The 19,289-nt window shown below is 31.2% G+C and overlaps 1 protein-coding gene across 20 annotated transcripts in view; it reads right to left on the reverse strand.

Moving 5' to 3' along the window:
- The window catches only part of LOC130902205 (PH and SEC7 domain-containing protein), a 56,159-nt gene that overhangs the window by 15,120 nt on the left and 21,750 nt on the right, over positions 1 to 19,289 (reverse strand). For 3 of the 20 annotated variants that reach the window (XM_057814130.1, XM_057814124.1, XM_057814117.1), the window contains exons 2-16: positions 16,693 to 16,759; positions 16,539 to 16,592; positions 16,349 to 16,479; positions 14,850 to 15,140; positions 13,145 to 13,375; positions 9,822 to 10,152; positions 9,307 to 9,668; positions 8,942 to 9,174; positions 7,065 to 7,258; positions 6,812 to 7,004; positions 5,744 to 5,913; positions 2,926 to 3,175; positions 2,721 to 2,865; positions 2,503 to 2,646; positions 2,239 to 2,447 (exon numbers count right to left, since the gene is read on the reverse strand). In XM_057814130.1, coding sequence (XP_057670113.1) covers positions 2,239 to 2,447; positions 2,503 to 2,646; positions 2,721 to 2,865; positions 2,926 to 3,175; positions 5,744 to 5,913; positions 6,812 to 7,004; positions 7,065 to 7,258; positions 8,942 to 9,174; positions 9,307 to 9,668; positions 9,822 to 10,152; positions 13,145 to 13,375; positions 14,850 to 15,140; positions 16,349 to 16,479; positions 16,539 to 16,592; positions 16,693 to 16,759 — 3,005 coding nt within the window. The remainder of the gene's footprint in view (positions 1 to 2,238; positions 2,448 to 2,502; positions 2,647 to 2,720; positions 2,866 to 2,925; positions 3,176 to 5,743; positions 5,914 to 6,811; positions 7,005 to 7,064; positions 7,259 to 8,941; positions 9,175 to 9,306; positions 9,669 to 9,821; positions 10,153 to 13,144; positions 13,376 to 14,849; positions 15,141 to 16,348; positions 16,480 to 16,538; positions 16,593 to 16,692; positions 16,760 to 19,289) is intronic. The other 17 variants (XM_057814129.1, XM_057814138.1, XM_057814126.1 and 14 more) reach the window with 7 other exon arrangements.

Below are 19,289 nucleotides of genomic sequence, written 5' to 3' on the forward strand. Positions count from 1 at the left end.
AACTAGGTACTCAGTCCTCTATATCTTCGAACCGCAGCTCAAACGGGTCACAACCACAATCCCGAACTTTTTTCTGATAGCTCTTCATTATGAGTCATTTTTTCACTTCATCAAACGCCTTGTTTTATGACTATTCAATAGATGGCGCTCGCGTCGTCCTACCGGTACCTCGTGCACCACAAGGATTGAACTTGACCATAATTTCAGTCCCAGACGATGAATGTATAAGTATTCGAAAACTCGGAATATATTAGGGGTAGTACACTTTGTTGTTTATTTGCCACGTTTCCAATACGAAAATGTTTATATAAAATTATATACAAGTTTACTAAACTAATTGATACTTAATATATAAAGAGTTTATATTTTCGCCCCCATTTTCACGATTATTTTACTTGATTTTAGCTACCAAAGCAATATAAATAAAATGATACCTGAGACAATACGAATATATTCATTGAAATTGTTAGAAAATTGCCTAAATTTTTACCAATAAAAATACCAAAAACCGCGCGCAAATACCAAAAACTATTTTAATTAGCAATAAAAGCAAAATACTAGAAATGTTGATTCATACAAAACGATGGATTTTTATTTTTTTCTTATTACTATTGTAACAGTTAATCTACATTAACCCGCCCATCTCTGATTTCAATTGTAAACTCGACAGTTTAGTTCCGAACGCGTCCTATCTAGAAACTAACCTATAATTTTTAATAAACAGTTAGATAGGCCATAGACTTTACAGAACATGAAAATGACAAATTACATGTTCTTAAATCGTTCGGAGTAATCACCCTGAATAAAAATATAAAATGATTAATAAAAAAAATCGTGCTATTGTTTCTAAAAATAAAATTTCTGTGTTTGAATATTTTTAATTTGCAATATTTTGTTATATAAATCACTGCGAAGACTTCTTCCGAAATTTAATTGAAAAACTATGCACCAAGGGTGTGATAACTTGAGGAATGTTTCTCTTAAGAAAGTGATATCATGATAAAAAACATCAACATAACTTTTTCGATGCGCATACTCTTTGAATATTTATTTTAAGGAACTATATTTGTTATCAATTTCTCTCAACTCGTCTACAACATGAATTGTAAAGCCGGTCCTGTCCGAAGATGTTAATAGAATCTAGAATTTGGTGGACGCGCCGGGTACAAATTTCCAACAAAGCAGCAAATCTTTTAATTGTTTTTATAACCTGTTTACAGTATATTCTGATTATCTTTATAAAATTCATTTCTATAATATTTTTTTTATTTGTTTACAGCAAATAAGAGTTTTTGAACATTCTGGATATTAGTTAGTCGCAGTCAGTCAGTAAATAATCTGATGTCATAGTGAACGTATCATAATAGTAAAAAGTAAACTGCGGATTCAAATTAGTAAATACAGTGGATAATTTAGTGTATAAATAAATAAATAAAGATAGACCGTGTGTATAAATTTACCCCACAGTTGAAAACAGGTTAAATTAAATAAGAAAAACATTACAACAGTGACAGGTGTGGGGTTAATTTACCTTATCTACTTACTTTATTTATTTATACACTGAACTAATCATTATTTACTGAATTATCCACTTAACTATTTACTAATTTATTTAAAATCACAATTTACTTTTTACTATTCATTATGACATCAGATTATTTACTGAGTAACTACGGTTGTTAGAGATTCGTTTATATACACTATTATCACGAATGTTCCAAATATTTAATTTGCTGTAAACAAATAAAAAAGCTTTTTTATAAATTGATTCTATAAAGATAATCATAACATACTGTAAACAAGTTATAAAAACAATACAAAGATTTATCGGTTTCTTGAAAATTTGTATCCGGCGCGTCCACCAAATTATCGTTTCTATTAACATTATAGAACATGACCAGCTTCACGATCCATTTAGTTGACGAGTTCGAAACAATATAATTGAGATGGTTCAGTACTTCAAAAAATAACCGGTAGTTTAACTACATTTTCGTTTAGTATCGATTCATCTTTCGGTATTTATCAACATTTCATTATCAACCTCTAGCCGTTTAATCAAAAGTAATAAAAACTCCACCATCAAACGAAATTAAAAAAAAAAATTCTTCGACAGATAGATAAAAAAAAAAGAATAAACCTCAACACCAAGCATGCCACCAGCACACACGCCTCCCTCAACCCGCGTCCACGTCCCCGTTGAGCAAATTGCGATTGTAAATGGCCTGTCTGTAACTGTACCTATTCACAGTGGGAGAAGGGCGATCCGGTAATGGGGGCGCCACGACGCCACCTCCCGTCTCGTCCAACAAGCAAACAGATGGTCCAATCGCGCCCGCCAGCGTTTCGTCCGCTTCGCCGATAGAGTTTTCCGCCAAACTGACCGTCAGTTCCGGATAATGCGACATCTTTGAACGCAACATCAAACTATAAGTCTTATACCGTTTCAACTGTAAATAAACAATAATTAAATAAATAATTAATATAAACGTGATCGTATCGAACCTCATAAGTTAGATAAGTTTCCTTTTCCTTATAGTTTTGTATGACTTGTGATTTTGATCCTTTTTCTGGTGGAGATTTCCGATGATCATCCAACATAGCTCCCAGTCTCATTACTCTCTCCTCATGATCCGCTAGTTGTTCTCTCTACAGAAAAAATAAAAACGATTTTCATTTTCCGAATAAAAAAAAACATCATCTAAATGGGGACGAAATCTTACCAAAGATAATTTAGTGTGACTGCATGGTAGCAACGGCCTCTGGAATTTCTTCTGAGAACCAACGGCTGCTTCCAATGGCGGCGCTGAAAAACTCGCACTCACGAAATTGATCGTGTCTATCCAAGATTGCAATTCCTTTGAATCACTATTAAAAAACATGAAGAAAAATATAAAAATTTTTGCATTAGAAATTTATTTATAGTACCTAGTTTGAAAGAGATATTCCGCTTGATCTGCAGTCTGTAATCTAAAGACGTACTGTTTTTTGGTATAATCCGAAGCCTTGGTAGCCAACGCATGATGTATCCTGATGGCGTTATGTAAATTATCCCCCATCTGATTCTTCCTGAAGCCGTTTTCGTCCTTGTGTAAATACAGCACCAGGTCTCGGAGTGTGCAATAAAACATCTTCCAGCTACGTTTGTGAAACGGTGCTAAAAAAATGCAGCAAAGGCCTTCGAAACAGCTATTTTGTATTGCAACATGCTTTGCAGGCTTAATGGGCGATTCAGTTGAGGGATTATCGATTAGAAACCGTCACTTTTCACAATATTCAAAAAAATATTTTCATATACTTTTTTACTGAACACGACTACAACAAAATTCATAATTATAGTGTCTGACGTTTCGATAAACAAATCATCATCTTCAGAGACTAATAATTTTGCGTTGGTGCAGTTGTAGATTTAGGATTTTCTCACTGCCTATGACTCATACAGAAGCAGAGTACAAATTTATTTCTGAATCATCTATTAAGCATTCTAAAAACGTATCTAATGTTATTTTTTTTTCCATTAATTTTGACTTGATTAAAAGTTTTTTGCAAAAAATAATTGTAGTCAAAGTGAATACTAATAAAGAATGAAGTGGCAGCTTGTAATGTCCCTTTCAAACTAACTGATGTACATCAGCTATCAGCAAAAGAATTTGAGCTTGTTCGACAAAAATTAATTAATTATAATTAAGGGAAAAATATGAGCAGAAGAGATCCATCCAAAGAATGCCACAATAAAAATCATTAAAAGTTCTAGCAAGATGCTGCTACTCTAGTGGACACCTCAAGAAACTTGTGGAAAAGAACAATTGCAGATTATGTGAAATAAAAAAAGAAATATTTATCCACATACTTTATGAATCCAAAGCATCAAAGAATCTTATCAAGCTGGATAGATCTTACTCAAACTGTTAGAATTCATTAAACGATCAGGAATAATCTATTAATTTCAGGGACAGTTATCGGAAACTGATTGGAGGCGAGGGCACATAGATATTAAAGGGTGTCAGTGAATCGTGACATCAACATTTATCAGTGGTTTTAATTTTTCTTCTTTATTATTATTTTTTTTGGTTTTCTTTATGTTGTCATCAATTTTCATTAGATTTTTTATTTATAAAATTTGCTACTAAGACATCTTAATACAAAAAAATGACATTTTTGTGAAGATTAGAAAAAAAAAGAAAAGCTGCGGATTTCGTTACAACATTATCTCAATGGTATAAGGTACAAGAGGATTTTTTATATACATATGAATTGAAAAAAAAATGAAAGGGATGTAGTATCCCATACCAAAAAAATGTGTCATTATTATATGGAGGCAATATTCCAGAAATTAAATCAAGAGATATAACAAACAATATCTTTTTAACATACCATTTTGATCCTTCAGATTTTTTGAGAAAAAATAAAGCTACAGAATAATTAAACAAAATAACACAATATTCACCTACCTGTATGTGAACAAAATAAGGAATACCAATAAAAAATAAATAAATATTTTAGTACGACTAACGTCCAAATTAAAGAGTATTTTTTTATTTCCATACCCCATTATTATTGGACTATGAAAAAAATTCTTGCAGGTAGAAGGAAAATTAGATATTTGAAGATAACAAGAAATCATTAAAAGGTGAAATTATGTAATTAAATTGAATTTTTTATAGGCTAAAATAAGTAGCAATTCACATAAAAGATGAAGCTATAAATATTTTTAGGTTAAGTATGGAAGCTTTTATACATATAAGAAAGATTCCATGTGGGACTTAACTAAGCATCAAGCACATAATGAGGATAATCAAACGAAATGTCTTTTCGATTCTGCTACATGACATTAAAAATTAGTTAAAAACACTCAGAGGTCCCCCCACATCATGAATCATCTAGAGTTTCATGATCATCCAGGAAAAAATTAAAGGATAGTCGTTCACCTGGGAAAACAACATACAGGTAAAACAAAATCTAGGAAAACGGTTCATATGAATGATGAACTCTTCAGATTAGGATGTGATATTGATTTGGCAAGTCAGTTCAGCAGATCGAAGGAATTATGATGGAAATGTATCGAAATGGTTAAAAAAAATTAATAGATTCAGTTAAGAAGATCTATTGAACAGTTTTCTACTGATAACTCTTGATAGTAATTATGTTTCCAAAACTGTTGTTGAAAGTTTTGTAGTTTTGAATTGGTTTAATAAAAATATTTACCCCGTTTCTATTGATCTCCCTATTTTTCCATTTGTTTATTGATTTTTGATACTAAATTAAAAATATGAAGTACCTTAATCGATGCTGACTTATAAAATGGTTCATATGAACTTCTCCGTAACATTTTTCACATCACAATTGATATTGGTTCATAAAATGGTTCATTTGAACTACTTTGAAATAAGTTTCACACCATAATTGATGTTGGTTTACAAAATGGTTCATTTGAACTACTTTGAAACACGTTTCACACCATAATTGATGTTGGTTTAGAAAATGGTTCATTTGAACTACTTCCAAACAATCTTAATATTATAGTTGATGTTGACTTACAAAATTGTTCATATGAACTACTTTCAATCAAGTTTCATACCATAATTGATATCGGCTCACAACATGGTCCATATGAACTATTTCTAAGCAAGTATATAAAAGTAAATTTAACTTTTTTCGGTTTCTCTTATACCAACCCTTTACTGATTTAAACTAATGGGAACAATTTTCTATAAAGCCATTGTGAAAACCATTGAACAAAACTCACTTCTTTTGGCGTTAGCTTCGTAACAACATTTCCTCATGACATATCCTTTCTTGTATTCAACGGCATTAGCCATAACTGGTATCTCAAGGAAAGGATTACCTCCAATGTTACCGCTATCCGTACTTCTGGGTTGAACTTGTACACTATTTCTTTCTTCGGGTTCTTCATCCCTGAATTTAGAAGTTAGGATACTATAATAGCTTCAACATAGTAAGATGAACAAGAAGACAGTTGAGACTAAAAATGTATGAACATAAAGTGAACCACACAAATAGGCCAAAAGTTCCATGTTTGATAAAGCCTAGTAGAAACTGGAAGACGGTTGAAATTGGAATTGGAAGTCTTCGAATAGTAATTTGGAAAAAGAGAATGTTTAGATCAAAAAACTGTATGAAGAGAGAATATCCTACACATATAGACCAAAGGTTCTTTGTTGGATGAAGTATTGTAGAAACTGGAAGACGGGTTGAAAGTGGAACTGAAAGTGGATGCAGTATTCAGAGTAGTAATTTGGAAAAGAGGATAGTTTAGACCAAAAAACTGTATGAAGAGGAAGTATCTTACAATATAGACCAGTTCTATGTTGGATAAAGCCTAGTAGAAACTGGAATAGGGTTGAAAGTGGATACAACCTTTATAATAAAAATATGGAAAATGAGTAAGTTTAGACCAAACAAGCCTGGTTGAACCCAGAAGGGGGTTGAAAGTGGTATCTTTACAGAAATAAGGTGGAAAACAAAGCAAAAGTAACCTAAAAACAGATTTGGATCATGAATTATCCTGCTCAATAATTCCTAGACCTAAAACAGTTGATATTTTTCTAACATTAATGGTTCAACAAAGAACTACAATTAAATTTAGATGGAAAATAGTATGAAGAGAAAGCATAAAAGAGATGTAGGGATTAAATTCTGGTTCTCTTCAACACCTGGACCTAAAAGCTTGGATTTTTTGCTAAATTGTCTTATTTAGAATTGGAAAAATGAAAAATATTTGCATAAAGACATTTAAATCAAGTTGAAAGAGGTTTGAATTCTGTAATATTTGTGGAAAAAACTGGCTACTTACAACGCCCATTCCAGAGGATAATTTTTGATCGCGTGATACAATTGTTTTAAAACATCCCTCGGGAAATTTTCGCACTCGTTTAAACCAGCTAAATTTTCTATGAATTCGTTACAAGTCATTTTCCTTCCTATATTTTGGCCGTGTATATCTGTGTTGAGCAACATAATGGCACAAGTTAAAGTGTGTACGGCATCTGGAACATCAAAAAAAAATTTATTTCTGTTTTATCAACGGGAAAATGTTGTTTTCGAACCTTGAGAATTGAAAGATCCGGGATTACAGTCTAAATATCTCTTGGAAAAATGAACAAGAACTCGTTCCCTCTCTTGAGTTTCGCCGGTGAGAGAGAATTGCTTCAGGAACTTTCTTAAAGCTATATCTAAGGTATCTTTTTCGAAGTCAAAATATTTCAGGTATTCTTCTGCCACTGCTCTACTAAAATCGTTACTGAAAAAAAATTGCTTCAAATATAATCTTGGCAAAAAAGAAGAAACATTGGTTTTTTCAAATATATAAGTATATATTTCTAAAGTTTGTGAATGTCCTTTAAAACTTTGAAATTTTGTCAATGTTCTTTTCAAATTTAGCCAATTCGAATGAAGTTTTTTGAAAATTTGGCAAAGTGACTTTAAATTTATGAAGTTTTAAGAATTTGGAGTGTTCTTTTAATATGTGGTGAAGGTACTTTCAATTCAACTGATGCCCTTAAAACTTAGTGAGTTAATCAGTTGTGGCGATTGTTTTTTTTTAATTTGGCAATGTTTTTCAATATCTGAAGTTTTAAGAATTTTAACATTTGGGATTTCGAGAAATTTGTCAAAAGATCTTTTAATATATAAAGATTTATGAATTTGGCACGTAATCATTTAAAATTTGGCCAAATATCTTTCAATATATGAAATTTTATGAATTTGGCAAAATTTTTTCAAAATTTGGCGTGAAATCTTTTAATATAAATATGGCATTTAATGAATTTGGCTTGATTCTTTAAAATTTGGCGAAATATATAAAGAGTTATGAATTTGGCGAGTATTCTTTACAATTTGGCGTAGGATCTTTTAATATATCAAATTTTATGAGCTTGGCAAGTATTTTTTCAAAAATTGGCGTGAAATATTTTAATATAAATATGGAATCTTATGAATTTGAAGAGATTCTTTTAAAATTTGACGATAATATTTGGAGCTTTATGAATTTTTACGAATGTTCTTTTAAAATTTGGCGATGTGTGGCAATATATGAGGATTTCAAAACTTGGAGAATGCTTTTTTAACAATTGATATTTTAATGTACATATTTATCAATTTGGCGAATTTTCCAATTTTAGCCTCGATTTTTTAAAATATTAGCAGAAAGATTCTGAATATATGAGATTTTCAAAATTTTGCGAGTAATTTTCCAAAAATTTCATCCAATATCTAAAGTTTTATTAATTTGGGGAATTCTTTTTCAAAATTTGATGAGTTCCCAAATTTGGTGAAGGTTCCTTTAAAATTTGGCGAAAGTTTTTCAAAGTCTTGAAATTTTTCGTGTTCATTGTGTTTGGCGAAGTTTTTTTAAAATTTTTTATACACAGGAATATCAAAATTTGAGGAAGCTTTTTGGAACGTATCAAGTTTCATGAATTTGGCGAGTTTTCCACATTTTGTGAAGGTTCCTCAAAAATTTGGCGAAAGTTCAGCATGTTTTATGATGTTTTTTAAATATATCGAAGGTTTTTTCAATATACATGTTTTTCAAAATTTTTTAGAACTGAGATTAAACTTTTTCAAAATTTGGCGAGTTTGAAGGTTCCCTTATAATTTGGCAAAAGTTTTCCAAAAGATTGAAATTTGTTGTGTTAATTGTGTTTCACTCTAGTATACAAAGGTATCAAAATTTGGCGGAAGCTTTTTCAAACTTGGTCGAATTCACTGTAGAATAAAGTTTTCTTTTTTTCAAATTTGAACGATGAGTCCTTTTATGTAATAGTAATTGATGGATTCAAGTACTAAGAAATTTAAGACCTTTAAGACCTAATAACTCAATCAAAAAAGTCATTAAAATGTTTTAGAAATAATTCTATAAACAATATTAAATAATTTAAAAAATCATTCTTAACCTAAAAAATAATTCAGAATATGTACATACTTTTTACTAAGATGTCTAGAAACGTCAGATTTCTTAAAACCATCGAGACTATACAACCTTTTCGCAAGTCTGATAGCGGAAGGCATATCGACCGCTTTAGGTGAATAGTGAAAACTATGAAGACTTTCTACATCACTTTCATCTTCCGAAGATAACGGAGACGATTTATTATTAGATATCTCCCGAAAACCGTCTTCTTCGTGTTCTAAATCTTGTAATACATCATTCGATACCTAAAATGATAAATTAACCCATCAACCATTTGTTTTATACACCACAATTCAACACTACAAAATGATAAATTAAATCTCCCGGTGGTAATACTAAAATAAACATGTCACTTGTCACAAAAAAAACACAATCACCTGATAACTATCGCTATCTTCTTTCAACGTCGACATACTATCACTCTGTCTATGTCTATCCTTATCGGGTCCTTTCACTTGTATCACAATTCGATGATCACTACCGTCCGAATTACCACTACCCATCGAATTACTGTTATGTACTCTAACATGCCTCTGTCGAGGTTCTGACACTAACAAAGTACTGTCACTATCACTATGATCACTAATTTCCATAACGCAATCTCGTAAACCGACTATATCATCGTCATGATAATCGGGACTGGAAATATTCGATACCGCTTCTGAAACACTGTAATCGCCGCCTCCCGGTAGTTGTCCCGTAGGTCCATTAGAAAGACCGTATGGAGTTCGTTTTGATCCTACAAAAAAAATTACAATTAAATAATTATTCACTCCAAAAAAATTCAATAAGTAGGTAATCACATGATTATGTCATATATATATATATATATATATATATATATATATATATATATATATATATATATATATATATATATATATATATATACCTGAAATACCTGAATGGCTGGACATCACAGAGGAAGACACTGAAGTAGGCGAAGCGGGAGATCCGGTAGAATGTAACGGACTCGAAGATGTCGGAGAAGCGTTGCTATGCGAAGAACTACTTCCGTTCGATAGCGCATGAGCGAATTTGTGTTGATCGGAAATCGGTGCATTGTAAGTCCAAACGATGCGATCGCTGTCGCTGTTACAATTCCCCGTTGCGGAATCGGGTCGTGTGTCGAGTAACGTGTTCAGAGAGCTCGTAACATCTTCGTCTGCTTCCGAATTGGCGACGCTCACGTTGTAAAGATCGTTTTGACCTTGAAGTTGGTCCTAAGTAGAAAATAAATGACGTCATAATCGAGTACGTAACTATTTTGACAACTTCATTTATAATATGTTTTGTTATTTTACTTATCATCAATTAAATCTGAAATCTAACGTGATAATTTCGTTTTGGCAACACTGTGAGAGTGAATTTTATCGTTTGAGCATCTATGATTTTTTTTCCATTTTTTTATTCACTAGATGCTTTAATAAGAATTAAGTTCAATAACAAATAGTTGCGGGTTACAATTACAATTATTTTGTGTATTATTTTATAATTAAATGTTCTTCAATACATATTTTATAGGTTATTATACAAAATTATTTATAAAGAGTCGCTTCGTTGAACAATTTTAATATTTGTGTCGTAATTGTAGCTGTATGTCAAAAGTGTGAGTGAAATCACTGCTCGTTTATTTGGGGAAATTACATTCTAAACGTTGGTAGACGTTGTACAAACAGTATTTTTGTTTTATCTTTACGGTTTCACATTATTATAACACAAAACAAAATTTTGAAAATTAATGTTTGAATGTTGAATTTTTTTTTAATTTCATCTGTCAATTTTTTTGTTTTTATAGTTGATCTGAAATTCTAGAATAGTCTTTTGTAACTGTGTAATTATATAAGCAAAGTCTTCATTATATAAAAAAGAAGAATAATCCATCTACCATATTAAAAAAAAAACAAAAATAGTAGTACTTGATACAAAGGGAGAGGTTCACTATTTTGAGGTTATGTTTGGAAAGTTTTGTTGTGATGGTTTTTCTGTGATTTTTTGTACTTACAGACACTTTTGAGCCTGCATTGGAGCTTGGTAATTTTTTAAAAACTTATTTCAAGAATTAAGTGACGGTAAGTGTGTATCTTCAAATCTATCTTGATTAATATGTTGGTGATTCATTATACTGTTAACAAAACATTTTTACAACAAAAATAAGAATAAAATTCAAAAATTATAAAAAATATGATAAAATAAGCAATTATTACAAAGTAAAAGGAACTTTTAGAACTTTAGATACCTTGAATATAATTAAAAAAAAGAAAACTCAATAAAATGGCCAACTGATATGGTGCTCTTATCAATTGCACTCATTTGGATATTTTTATGGCTTAGTGCATGTAACAGTTCCTTTATATTGAAAAAAAGTAATAATAAAAATGGTTAAAAACAGTTAGATATTGTCATATACACAATTACCAATCAAAATTTAACAAATGAGTAATGGACATGTAGATGTCTTTTTTCGAATATTTTTCTATCAAAATCTTTTTAACAACAAAATCAATTAATTAGAATACAAAGTATAATCTTCGCATTGATATTTTGAAATGCATGTTGGTAATTGATTATACTTTAAGTAAAATGGTTTTTACAACAAAAATGAGGATAAAATTTGGAAAACATCAAAAAGAATTTGAAAAAGATTAGCCTAAAAGCAATTATTTTAATTTAAAAGGAAGTTATCAACTTTGAATAACAGGAATAAATCAAAATAACAAAAATTCAAAAAATAATCAACGTATATGGTTTTTTTTATTACTTGCATACATTTTTAGTATCTTTTTGTAGTTTTTTATCAAAAAAATCATTTGAACGGTGGTTAGAAACACTTAAATCCTGTGATACTTACATTTTAATACTGAAATTTACGAAAAAATAGAAAAATAGATATATAGAAGTCTTTTTCTGAATATTTTTCTATAAAAACATTTTAAAAAACAAAACAAGCCAATTAGGACACAAAGTAACGTCTTATGACATTGAATATTTTCCATTACATGTTGGTTATTCATTATAATTCAAGTTGAATAGTTTTTAACAAAAATGAGGATAAAATTTGGAAATTATCAAGAAGTTGAAAAATATGAGCAGAAAAGCAATATTCACAATCTAAACAGAATTTATCAACGAAATTCATGCAATAGTTTATTTATAATGAATAAAGACCTTTAAAGATAGTTAAGAACAAATAGATATTGTAATACTCATATTTTGAAATTGAAATTTACTAAAAAAGTGAAAATGTAAATATAGAAATCTTTTTTTTTTAATATTTTTGAATCGAAACCTTTTTAAAAACAAAACAAACCAATAGGAACGCCTTCATAACATTGAATATATCAAAACCATGAGTTTATGATAAAAAGTATCAAACATAATTTGTAACAGTAAATGTTTTCTCAAACGGACCAATTAAAAGGACCATACTGTTACATGAACTGGGTCTTCAGTTGAGAAAGTATGATAACAACTAAAAGGATTAAAATCAGAATAATGTTGCACGATTCTATATTCCTTAAATGACTTTAAATGAATCAAAAACCATATTTTTAATTTAAAATAAATATATAAAAAATATAAAATAAATACAATATAATATAAAATAAAAATAGCCACAAGCGGGTACGGAGCTTCTTATACAGATAACTAGAGGGAAAGGATTAAGGATAATGCTAAAAAATATATCTAGGGTTTCAATATATTTTCAGTGAATTATTTTCTATTTAAATCACTGTACTATTGATTTACTTGTGATTATACTTTAACTGAAATTGATTGATGTTAAGTTTGCTTAAGGGTTCATAAATCAATTTATCTGTAAAAAAAACATTTAAAACGTTAATATACTAATACCTCTCAACAGAAACAAATCTGTCTATCAGACCTTCACCTATTTTAAACCAATTATTCATTTTATTTATACCATCATCCATCAAACCGTTTCAAATTATTTCGAACCCATATAATTCCATATTAATATTTAAACGGTAGTTGTATCCATAAAAGGATAAGTAATAGAAAGTAGAATCTATAAGTTGATGAGTAGTTTGCTCAATTAAAATATTCAATAATGATAATTAATTATATGTCGTGTCGTACGTGTAATAAGAATATTTCCAGGTTTGCGGTTATTTTTAATAACTATACCATCAAATTATATTTAAGTACTGAAATAAAGTTTCGTTATCTTCAAGAAAACTAAAAGGACTTTACCTCTGATCTACTTGTTCTTACGTAATTGTAAGAATCAACGGGAGACGGTTGATGTTGATCTCTTTTGTTGGCACTAATAGGGGAAGTAGAAGCTGAATTTGGACCAGTTTTAGTAGCGTTACGTCCCAAATCTGATTCGTTGGGACTGTTTGGTACCGAGGTATGCTGTTGATGCCTTAGATGATGGGCGTGACTATTGTGATATCTCAGATTCTCCATCTGTAACAAAATCTATCAACTTATCGATGTAATAAGAGTCTGATGAAATTAATCGGATTAGAAGATGTCAGAAAGTAGTAGTTTTTTTAGACCTCTTCACTTATTAAAGGACTTTTTATAGATATTTTTGACGTTTCAATTTAATTTCGGGCCTTATAACAATATAATATAAAGAATTGTAAAATTTTATCAAATAAAAGATCACATGAATATAAAAATTATAGTCAATTTTGGAAATAAAAATAAACGAGAGGAATAACCCATTAAGTAACATCATAAACCATACAGTTACATGGATTATTTTGAAATTTTGTGAGGTTATGATGAATATTTTAAAAAAATGTTTGTACTAGCAATTTTTCTAAAATGAAAATCAATTTTGGGAATAAAAATGAAAGAAGGGAATAACCAAATGAAGTAATATCTTAAACTAAACAGTTGGATGGATTATTTTGGAATTTTGTGAGGTTATGTTGAAGATTTTAAAAAAATATTTTTACCGGTAGTTTTTCCTTAAATAGAAATCAATTTTCGGAATAAAAATGAGAGAAGGGAATAATCAAATGAGGTTACATCTTAAACTATACATTTATATGGATTATTTTGAAATGTTGGGAGATTTTTGATAATATTTAAAAAATATTTCGCCCCCAGGGAGCCCGATATTTACTTCGTCTTCTAGAACCCCTTTGAAAATTCGTTATGAAATTGTCCAAATATATATCCTGGGAGTTTTCTAGATCGCTGATCACGAATATCTCGACGGCGATGACCTATAAGGTATCTGGTGTCCGAGATGGCTGGTTTATACGTCATTTCCTTGAGCCCTGTATAAATTCGTTGTTAAATTGACCAAATATATACTTCGTGGAGGTTTTAGATATCGCTGAATACGACAGCGATGACCTGTGAGATACCTGGTGCCCGGGTATGACTGGTACCTCATGGTAACTTCGTACTTCATAAGAAAGTGCCGAGTTATACATCGGGGACAGTTGTAAAAAACGATAATTTATCTTCCCGAAGAATAAAAATGGAAAGGTTTTATTCCCGAATCTCCCATACAACTTAGGAGAGAGGAAGGTCGCGAAACCACTACTCGAAATAGGATGAAGACCTGTCGGAATGATAGGGGATGGTGGAATGTCTTCACATCTATCTGTGTATTTATCCACGAGCGCGTTTTATAGCTTATTTTAGGCCGGTACTTCGTTCTGATAAGAGTTTCACCGATGTGCAACGTTTTTATCATTAAATTAACTGAATCTGGTTCAATTTTCGAACTTATTATTTTCAAAAATTCCTAAGTTTTGTGCCTCATTTCCCAGATTAAAGTGTGATGTGTTATTGTCAAATTTTGAATTTTACAAAGCTCTACAAACTACCTCAATGAATGAAAAAATAAAAATAAGAAAATAAAAAACGTGAAATCTTTCATTGTTAAGTGGAGTGAATTGGAAGTTAATATGTGTAGGTGATTAAATACCTTCTTCTGTTGCTTAGGTACAATGGTTGTAGTCTGCGGCATTCTCGATATATTCAAAATATGTTCACCGGTCATCATATATGCCTCGAATTTCGGTTGTCCATGTGTCTTCGATTTGTTAATGAATTCATTGGTGTATGCAGCCAATGGTTGCCATTGTAATCGTTCATTTTGTTCGCTCTCAAACGGTCGCAGTTGATCTTCTTCGTGATGGTCTTGATGAAGGAGAGGTTCTTGTTCCGCACAGCTACCATTTGTTGTTGAACCATGTCGTATCAAAGCATTTTGTGTCTATAATATAGAATTTAGACTTAAGAACAGTTCTTGAACAAAACTACATAAGATCTAAAGTATTTTCTCGAGATCAGCAGCAAATCTAGTTGATTCACTAGGATTCTACAACGAATTTAGTAAAAAAGGGGATCGATATGAAGGAACGAATTTTGTATTGGATCATTCAAAAAGGAAGAATTCTTTTCAATTTTTAAATTATTTCATTTGCCAAACAGTATGGATTGCCTATTTCGCTGGCATTCTTCAGTTTCATTGCTGTTCATCATCGAGACAAAATAGAGTAGTTCCGATACACCAATGTTTGAGATCAATATGAAATTTTTTGTGTAATTTGATTGGTATCGCCAGATTTATCACAGTAGTTCAAATGTGCCAAAAAGAAAAATTCTCTTCAAACTCTCACTTGCAATCATTTAATCCCCCAAACAGTACAAATGGCCTATAAAAAAAATCTCCTCGATCTCTAACACAACTAACAGGAACTCTCTTCAAAGCCCTCGGTTGTTAATATATTTCAGTTTTAGTGCAAAAATGCTGTTCAGCGTCAACAGAAACTCCTATACGAAATAAAGTAGTTCAAATGTACCAATGATCGTTTTCAAATTTCATTAATAAGAAGAGTTTCGCTTTCAGATGTCCTTTGAGAAGCCGATCAGGCGTTTTGACTTGAACCCTTTGATGTCATGATTCAAGCTATGAGGCTTGTCCAAGTTGTTTAAACCGTGCAGGGCCCTCACAGATGACGTGGCCCGCGGATTCATATCGACTTCCTTTTTTAGATCGTTGTACTAAACCATCCGCCTTAATTCACCGATTTTGTTCCGTGCGATTTCTATCTGTTTCCTAAGGTGAAACCTACATTGAAGTGAATAAAATTGGGGTCAGTTGAAGCTGCGAGAAAAGCTGCAAGCGTACTGCGTGAGATATTCACATTGAAAGTTACTCAGTTTCTTTATTTATCAACTGCACCTTGTATGAGACTTGTTTTATGGTAATCTAATAATGATAGTTTGGACTTTCGCATCAATTTTGAGAATAGAAAAAGTTTTAGTGTATTTTGTTTATTATAACTCAAGTCAACAACACCGACCAATCCATAGCAACGAAATATTTAATTTACGATAATATATTGAACTTTTTCTATCAATATGTCGATATAAAACTAAGTATTTGTTATTATTATAAATAAATATTGATAAAATTACCTTATGAACTGCCGGTTCTGGTTTCTTAGAATTAGAAAGTGAGGTTATGTTAGTAGTGTGAACAGCGGGTAGTTTAGAGGTTTTTTCTATATCGCAAAGATGTTTGTGGACCGTCGCTTTGATTTTTGGATCTAGAAATAATAAAATGTGTATGAAAGAATTATGAAAGATGGGAATAAGACATTATTACCTCGTTTAATTTTCAACGTAACTGGGTCTGAAGATAATCGCAGACATTTGAGAACTAAACGGGAAATATAAAAATTAAATTAATTAATTCGGTAGCGTGTTTAAAATTTCATATAGAACAGTTGCTTAGAATTTATTAACTTCATGCAATTTACCTTCTTTCGTACTAAATCGTATCACATCGGTTTCGTTAACTTTTAAAATTACATCTCCAACTTCTACCTGTAACAAGAAAAACAATAATTTTAACTAAAACACTCAATTTTCGACCTTTAAGAGCGGATTGTAGAAGGCGAACCTGCTCAAAAAAAGACGAAGAGGATTTCATTGACTTTTTTCACTTTGCGCAGCTTAGGACCGTTGTCAAGCAAGCAATATAAATTTTCTACCGATCAGGCGCTGGTTAGAACGTACTACATTTTCCTTTAATATTTTTTTATAGCCTTCTTTCTTCAAAACCCCCCCAAACTATGACCGAGACTTCGCCATATTTGATAGTCGGGATTACACATGGATCTAACATCCGTTTCTACTTTGACCTGCGTACAACCTCATCTCTTAGACCCAAAAACCTCAAACTTTGACTCATCACTCCATAAAAAACTCTCTCCCACTCTACCGTTCCAAAAAGTCCAGCTTCTCTCAGTCTCCTTTTCACTGTAGAAGTACTCAAAAGCTGATCGCTAGATTCATTGATCCAAACTGCTAACTCTGAGTCCGTGAGTCATCGATACGGACACTGGTTGGTTGTCGGGTGCACAGCCAAGTTGAACGTCAGAACGAGATGTTTCACTTCGCCCCTTTTACGTTACATTTGAACTACTGCATCAGCAAAACGACCGCATCTCACAAATACGGATAATTGACTAGTCGCCAAAGAAAAATTTAAAATTTACCTCGATTTTCATTGAAATTTGTTTTAAACAGCACATGTCACCGACAGTTAAGGATAGCAAGTAAATAAATCCGTGACTGAGAATATAAACTAACTAAAGTTTTCGTATCTGTCGTTTGACTCCTCGTTTAAACAAACTGCGCATACTTATCTAACAAAAAACCATCAATCTATACAAGTCAATCAATCAAAACTGATGTAAACCTAACCTAATTGAAGCTAGAGTAAATCTAACCGAATAATTAAACATAAACGAATTGAAGCTAACGTCAACCTAATATAATCGAAATTAAAGTATACCTAACCTAACCAAAAATCAACATAACCTAATCGGAACGAAGCTAAAGTAAACCTCTCAACCAAAAACCAACAAAAACTAATCGAAACGAAGCTAAAGTAAACCTAACCTATTCGAAGCTGAAGTAAACTTGACCTAATCGAAGCTAAAGTAAACTCAAGCTAACCATAAGATCGATCCGTTTCTTAGTCTCCTTAACAACATCAAGAGACAATTCTAAATTCGAATGCAATGAAAGTTGAATAAAGAAAATTGTTTGATAACATCATGGCGCAGTCAGTAGGATAGTCAAAAAATTATAGAACAAGAATCAACTAACCTTGAAGGATGCTGTAGATGTATGAACTAGCCGAAACACAAATTAAAACAGTAGAACAACAAATTCCGAGTAGAGGTGATGCTATCAAACAAACAAAACGTATAAAACAACTAAAGGATTAAATTCTCATATCATGGCACGAAAGGCACCACTCGAACTACTCGAGTGTACTCTTGTGGTTGCTGTTGATGCTGATGAAATGACAATAATATCGTTACTGTTTTGTTAAATTGTTTTCTAGTGCCCCAAAATCCGCTAATCGGTATTGAATCTCGATTCAAATGACTCTAGTTCACATGGGAAGAATCGATTTGATCGATCAATTATTCGTGAAAAGGGAATCGACATATAACAAATAATAATTTATTTATGTAAGAAATGCAATGTTTCACCCCACCCGAAATGTTTTTTTAACTATAAAATATACAACTATGAACATATATATGGATTAATAACTTTTTTTATTGATAAAAATAATTTCAAAAGTATTTGATGTAAATAAAAGATTTGGGCATTGAATAATGGGTTAAACAAATAAAATTGCTTCGCGTATACAATTCAATTTTATTTTTAATCATTTCGTACATAGAAAAATGGTAAAACATAAAAAACATAATAAATTATTATCGATTATAAGATTTAATTTCTTATTATTAAAACTTTTATTTGTTTTTTCAAGTCTGTAATTGGGCCACATTCATATCTTTTTCTTCAATTCCCTTTTTCTATTTAACCCGTACAAACACCTGACCCTTATTCGTTCAATAGTAAACAAACTTGGTTTTATAGTATGGGGGATTATTAAATATTTTTTTGTCCAAATGGCGAATTAATTAATAATCAGAAATATAGACATGTAGTAAACATTCTATAATAGTATAAATGAAAAAGAACATAAATACGTAATGCTGAATCAATTTCACGCGTTTTATTTTTGATCTGCGGGAAAAAGAAGAAATCATTGAGTGCTAAACAAGGACTGTTCGGCGGATGTCACATCAATTCGATGTTTTAGACTGTTCAAAAAAGTTTTCGTCGTGGTGTACAATGATTCATCTTCTCCGATTAGTTTCCCTGATGTTTATTAAACAACTAAAAGCATCTTATTTGGGACACATCCTGCGAGGACCGAGATATTCAACTCTCAAGCTCATACGGGAAAGATAGACGGAAGGAGAGGACCAGGGCGTAAACTAAATTCCTGGCTACGGAATATAAGAGACTGGTGTGGCATTCAGAG

The sequence above is a fragment of the Diorhabda carinulata genome, chromosome X (genome assembly GCF_026250575.1).
Source record: "Diorhabda carinulata isolate Delta chromosome X, icDioCari1.1, whole genome shotgun sequence".
In the NCBI taxonomy this organism is placed as follows: Eukaryota; Metazoa; Arthropoda; class Insecta; order Coleoptera; family Chrysomelidae; genus Diorhabda; species Diorhabda carinulata.